General features: G+C 33.6%; 1 protein-coding gene and 1 pseudogene across 1 annotated transcript in view; both read left to right on the plus strand.

The window, feature by feature from the left end:
• LOC119604649 overlaps positions 1-498 on the plus strand; it is an 821-nt pseudogene extending 323 nt beyond the window's left edge.
• A 148-nt stretch (positions 499-646) lies between these two features.
• LOC119604648 (homeobox protein 5) overlaps positions 647-7,500 on the plus strand; it is a 42,246-nt gene continuing 35,392 nt past the window's right edge. Inside the window, 2 exon segments of the mRNA XM_037957410.1 lie at positions 647-1,063; positions 6,241-6,384. Coding sequence (XP_037813338.1) covers positions 1,054-1,063; positions 6,241-6,384 — 154 coding nt within the window. The 5' untranslated portion in view covers positions 647-1,053.

A 7,500-nucleotide genomic window follows, 5' to 3' on the forward strand; every position in this document is an offset into this window, starting at 1 on the left:
ACTTGCAACGGTAATAGTATAACAATAACAACCACTCCCGGTCTACAAAACGGTATAAATTTATTAAATAATACAATTTGTGTGACACCCATAACCATCGATACAACAACAGCCACATATTTGAATACACAACAACAACAGCAACATAATTTGTTAAGTACGATAAATAAAAGTAACAACAGCAACAATAATACACTCCATTTGCATCAATTAACGGTGCTGCTGCCACTTCCCTACTCGCAACTGCAAACAAACGCCTGCAACAGCAACAACATAAACAACTCCTCAACAATATTGTCTACTATCCCCCTATCAGCAACATCATCGTGTCTATCATCGCCTCGCCAGCCTCTAGTATCACCTCAAATTGTTCGGGCCACTCAAATTCAACGATCTCATCAAAAAAATCTTCAACACAACAAACACGCCCCACAACAACAAACTCGGTCAAGTTAACGGAAAATTAACAGTAAATTGTAAAACCCACATAAAAAGCAATAACTATATAAACACAAACTCACCTTCGTCCTCCTCCTCATCATCTTCGTCATCATCGTCGTCTTCTTCCTCCTCCTCATCATCTTCGTGTTCTTCCTCGGCCTCTTCTAAGTCTTCAAATGTGACTTTCCCACTAACCGTATGTAAAAGCACATAAAACACTTAACGGTCATTCTAAATACCAGCAACAGCAGCAAGTCATTGCCCAACAAATCAACAATATCAGCTACCACTCCTATTGTTGGCATTACAGGAGGCTTAATAGGAGGAGCTGCAGGTACTGGTGGTGTTGTTGGATTAAATAGCATTAATCAACCCATAGCTTCAGTGGGTGCTACCACTATTACACGAGTAATTCCAAAATCACCATCACTTCATAGTTTAAGTGGTGGTTCATTACTTGCAACATTCTCATCACCGGGTTCGGCAACAACATTTGAAATCATTTCCGATTCATCGTGTAACGGTCTGTTGACATCGGCTCACCTGAGTGGGAAAAACGCATTTGAGCATTCATTTCACGATATTATATTATTGCAGGAAGCCTACGACGATATGTCAGAGGGTGAGTAAAATATTAATTACTATAAGAACCTAATCCTAATTCTATATAATCCTATATACTAGACTATAGACTATAGAAAAGACTATATACTATAGAAAAGACTATAGACTATAGACTAGACTAAGACTAGACTATAGAAAAGACTATAGACTACACTAAAGACTAGATTATAGAAAAGACTATAGGACTAGACTATAGACTAGACTAGACTATAGACTAGACTATAGACTAGACTATAGACTAGACTATAGACTAGACTATAGACTAGACTATAGACTAGACTATAGACTAGACTAGACTATAGACTAGACTATAGACTAGACTATAGACTAGACTATAGACTAGACTATAGACTAGACTATAGACTAGACTATAGACTAGACTATAGACTAGACTAGACTAGACTATAGACTAGACTATAGACTAGACTATAGACTAGACTATAGACTAGACTATAGACTAGACTATAGACTAGACTATAGACTAGACTATAGACTAGACTATAGACTAGACTATAGACTAGACTATAGACTAGACTATAGACTAGACTATAGACTAGACTATAGACTAGACTATAGACTAGACTATAGACTAGACTATAGACTAGACTATAGACTAGACTATAGACTAGACTATAGACTAGACTATAGACTAGACTATAGACTAGACTATAGACTAGACTATAGACTAGACTATAGACTAGACTATAGACTAGACTATAGACTAGACTATAGACTAGACTATAGACTAGACTATAGACTAGACTATAGACTAGACTATAGACTAGACTATAGACTAGACTATAGACTAGACTATAGACTAGACTATAGACTAGACTATAGACTAGACTATAGACTAGACTATAGACTAGACTATAGACTAGACTATAGACTAGACTATAGACTAGACTATAGACTAGACTATAGACTAGACTATAGACTAGACTATAGACTAGACCATAGACTAGACTATAGACTAGACTATAGACTAGACTATAGACTAGACTATTGACTAGACTATATAGACTAAACTATAGACTAGACTATAGACTAGACTATAGACTAGACTATAGACTAGACTATAGACTAGACTATAGACTAGACTAGACTATAGACTAGACTAGACTATAGACTAGACTAGACTAGACTAGACTAGACTAGACTAGACTAGACTAGACTATAGACTAGACTAGACTATAGACTAGACTAGACTAGACTATAGACTAGACTAGACTATAGACTAGACTAGACTAGACTATAGACTAGACTAGACTATAGACTAGACTAGACTAGACTAGACTATAGACTAGACTAGACTATAGACTAGACTAGACTATAGACTAGACTAGACTAGACTATAGACTAGACTAGACTATAGACTAGACTAGACTATAGACTAGACTAGACTATAGACTAGACTAGAATATAGACTAGACTAGACTATAGACTAGACTAGACTATAGACTAGACTAGACTAGACTATAGACTAGACTAGACTATAGACTAGACTAGACTATAGACTAGACTATAGACTAGACTATAGACTAGACTAGACTAGACTAGACTAGACTAGACTAGACTATAGACTAGACTAGACTAGACTAGACTAGACTAGACTAGACTATAGACTAGACTAGACTATAGACTAGACTAGACTATAGACTAGACTAGACTAGACTAGACTAGACTAGACTAGACTATATACTAGACTAGACTAGACTAGACTATAGACTAGACTAGACTAGACTAGACTAGACTAGACTAGACTAGACTAGACTAGACTATAGACTAGACTAGACTAGACTAGACTAGAGACTAGACTAGACTATAGACTAGACTATAGACTAGACTAGACTATAGACTAGACTAGACTAGACTAGACTATAGACTAGACTAGACTATAGACTAGACTATAGACTAGACTAGACTATAGACTAGACTATAGACTAGACTAGACTATAGACTAGACTATAGACTAGACTATACTATAGACTAGACTAGACTATAGACTAGACTAGACTATAGGCTAGACTAGACTATAGACTAGACTAGACTATAGACTAGACTAGACTAGACTATAGACTATAGACTAGACTAGACTAGACTAGACTAGACTAGACTATAGACTAGACTAGACTATAGACTAGACTATAGACTAGACTAGACTATAGACTAGACTAGACTATAGACTAGACTAGACTATAGACTAGACTAGACTATAGACTAGACTATAGACTAGACTATAGACTAGACTATAGACTAGACTAGACTAGACTAGACTAGACTAGACTAGACTAGACTAGACTATAGACTAGACTAGACTATAGACTAGACTAGACTATAGACTAGACTATAGACTAGACTATAGACTAGACTATAGACTAGACTATAGACTAGACTATAGACTAGACTATAGACTAGACTATAGACTAGACTATAGACTAGACTAGACTATAGACTAGACTAGACTAGACTAGACTAGACTAGACTAGACTAGACTAGACTAGACTAGACTAGACTAGACTAGACTATAGACTAGACTAGACTAGACTATAGACTAGACTAGACTATAGACTAGAAGACTAGACTAGACTAGACTAGACTAGACTAGACTAGACTAGACTAGACTAGACTAGACTAGACTAGACTATAGACTATAGACTATAGACTAGACTATAGACTAGACTAGACTATAGACTAGACTAGACTATAGACTAGACTATAGACTAGACTATAAACTAGACTATAGACTTGACTATAGACTAGACTATAGACTAGACTATAGACTAGACTAGACTATAGACTAGACTATAGACTAGACTATAGACTAGACTAGACTATAGACTAGACTAGACTAGACTAGACTAGACTATGAATAGACTATAGACTAGACTATAGACTAGACTATAGACTAGACTATAGACTAGACTATAGACTAGACTATAGACTAGACTATAGACTAGACTATAGACTAGACTATAGACTAGACTATAGACTAGATAGACTAGACTAGACTATAGACTAGACTATAGACTAGACTATAGACTAGACTATAGACTAGACTATAGACTAGACTATAGACTAGACTATAGACTAGACTATAGACTAGACTATAGACTAGACTATAGACTAGACTATAGACTAGACTATAGACTAGACTATAGACTAGACTATAGACTAGACTATAGACTAGACTATAGACTAGACTATAGACTAGACTATAGACTAGACTATAGACTAGACTATAGACTAGACTATAGACTAGACTATAGACTAGACTATAGACTAGACTATAGACTAGACTATAGACTAGACTATAGACTAGACTATAGACTAGACTATAGACTAGACTATAGACTAGACTATAGACTAGACTATAGACTAGACTATAGACTAGACTATAGACTAGACTAGACTAGACTATAGACTAGACTATAGACTAGACTATAGACTAGACTATAGACTAGACTATAGACTAGATATGACTAGACTATAGACTAGACTATAGACTAGACTATAGACTAGACTATAGACTAGACTATAGACTAGACTATAGACTAGACTATAGACTAGACTATAGACTAGACTATAGACTAGACTATAGACTAGACTATAGACTAGACTATAGACTAGACTATAGACTAGACTATAGACTAGACTATAGACTAGACTATAGACTAGACTATAGACTAGACTATAGACTAGACTATAGACTAGACTATAGACTAGACTACAGACTAGACTATAGACTAGACTATAGACTAGACTATAGACTAGACTAGACTATAGACTAGACTATAGACTAGACTATAGACTAGACTAGACTATAGATTAGACTAGACTATAGACTAGACTAGACTATAGACTAGACTAGACTATAGACTAGACTAGACTATAGACTAGACTATAGACTAGACTATGACTAGACTAGACTATAGACTAGACTATAGATTAGACTAGACTATAGACTAGACTAGGCTATAGACTAGACTAGACTATAGACTAGACTAGACTAGACTATAGACTAGACTATAGACTAGACTATGACTAGACTATAGACTAGACTAGACTATAAACTAGACTATAGACTAGACTAGACTATAGACTAGACTATAGACTAGACTAGACTATAGACTAGACTATAGACTATAGACTAGACTAGACTATAGACTAGACTATAGACTAGACTATAGACTAGACTATAGACTAGACTATAGACTAGACTATAGACTAGACTATAGACTAGACTATAGACTAGACTATAGACTAGACTATAGACTAGACTATAGACTAGACTATAGACTAGACTATAGACTAGCTATAGACTAGACTATAGACTAGACTATAGACTAGACTATAGACTAGACTATAGACTAGACTATGGACTAGACTATAGACTAGACTATGGACTAGACTATAGACTAGACTATAGACTAGACTATAGACTAGACTATAGACTAGACTATAGACTAACTATAGACTAGACTATAGATAGACTATAGACTAGACTATAGACTAGACTATAGACTAGACTATAGACTAGACTATAGACTAGACTATAGACTAGACTATAGACTAGACTATAGACTAGACTATAGACTAGACTATAGACTGGACTATAGACTAGACTATAGACTAGATAGACTAGACTATAGACTAGACTATAGTAGACTATAGACTAGACTATAGACTAGACTATAGACTAGACTATAGACTAGACTATAGACTAGACTAGACTAGACTATAGACTAGACTATAGACTAGACTATAGACTAGACTATAGACTAGACTATAGACTAGACTATAGACTAGACTATAGACTAGACTATAGACTAGACTATAGACTAGACTATAGACCAGACTATAGACTAGACTATAGACTAGACTATAGACTAGACTATAGACTAGACTATAGACTAGACTATAGACTAGACTATAGACTAGACTATAGACTGGACTGGAGGCTAGAATAACCTATAGAGTATTTATTTTCATGGAAATTTTCTCATCATGTTGTTACTCTGCTAGCTTTCCGCTTATCATTAGTGTTACCCCTTAGCCATGAGTTAGCATTCATAATATCCGTCAATGATTTATGATTTCTTTTTAGAAAAAAGCAATATAAATCTTAAAAATGACATTGTCATTATTATGATTCCTTTTATTTGTCTTTCACAGGTGAACAACGTTTAAATGCATCATTTCTGGGAGGCAGCAGTGATGATGGCACAAATTCCGATTTTTATGATCCTAGACAATCGCCACCAAAAGCAATTGTTGATTCCAGTCCTCTACAGCCACAAATGGATAAAAATAAAGAATGTAAGTGTAACGAAAACAAACAAACAATTTATTATTTATATTCGTTTTAATTTTGACACTAAAGTGTAGGATTTTTAAGAAAAATTGCTTTATCATTTTAAGGCAAAAGATTAAGAATGTTTTTAGAAAGAAGTAAAATGATCGAGTTTCTTTAATTTGTTTAAGGTTAAATTTGTTTGTTCTTGAAATGTTTTACTTGAAATCTAGTAAAAAAAACCATAAGGTTTTTTATAGTTTTACTAGGAATTCCCATTTTTTCAATTATGTCTATTGAAGCATAACATTAAGGACATACTTTTAAACAAAAACTTTTTTGTTCTAATACTTTATCCTTTTATCTTTAAATTGCAATTATAACAACATTTTTCTTGTATTTTTTCATTTATTTTTTATCTAAAAAATATTTAAAAAGGATGATGTATAGGAGAGTTTTGGTTGTCATTACAGTGGGAATATTATAAAGAGAACAAAAATTTATGCTTTGGAATTTGTAAATTTTCAAATAAGTTGCAGCATCCTAAATCCTTGTCATTTTTGAGAATACAGCAAACATAGAGTAGTAGAGTTGCAGACAAAACGAACTCTGAAGCTATTATTCGGGAAATTTTGTATCTAACAATTTTTTTTTTGATATAGTTAAAACCAGCATAACATTAGATAGATATAGATAGATAGATAGATAGATAGATAGATAGATAGATAGATAGATAGATAGATAGATAGATAGATAGATAGATAGATAGATAGATAGAGATAGATAGATAGATAGATAGATAGATAGATAGATAGATAGATAGATAGATAGATAGATAGATAGATAGATAGATAGATAGATAGATAGATAGATAGATAGATAGATAGATAGATAGAAGATAGATAGATAGATAGATAGATAGATAGATAGATAGATAGATAGATAGATAGATAGATAGATAGATAGATAGAAGATAGATAGATAGATAGATAGATAGATAGATAGATAGATAGATAGATAGATAGATAGATAGATAGATAGATAGATAGATAGATAGATAGATAGATAGTAGATAGATAGATAGATAGATAGATAGATAGATAGATAGATAGATAGAAGATAGAAGATAGATAGATAGATAG

The sequence above is a fragment of the Lucilia sericata genome, unplaced genomic scaffold (genome assembly GCF_015586225.1).
Source record: "Lucilia sericata isolate MDLA Ls3-8-SP2 unplaced genomic scaffold, ASM1558622v1 Contig000413F_arrow, whole genome shotgun sequence".
NCBI classification, from domain to species: domain Eukaryota; kingdom Metazoa; phylum Arthropoda; class Insecta; order Diptera; family Calliphoridae; genus Lucilia; species Lucilia sericata.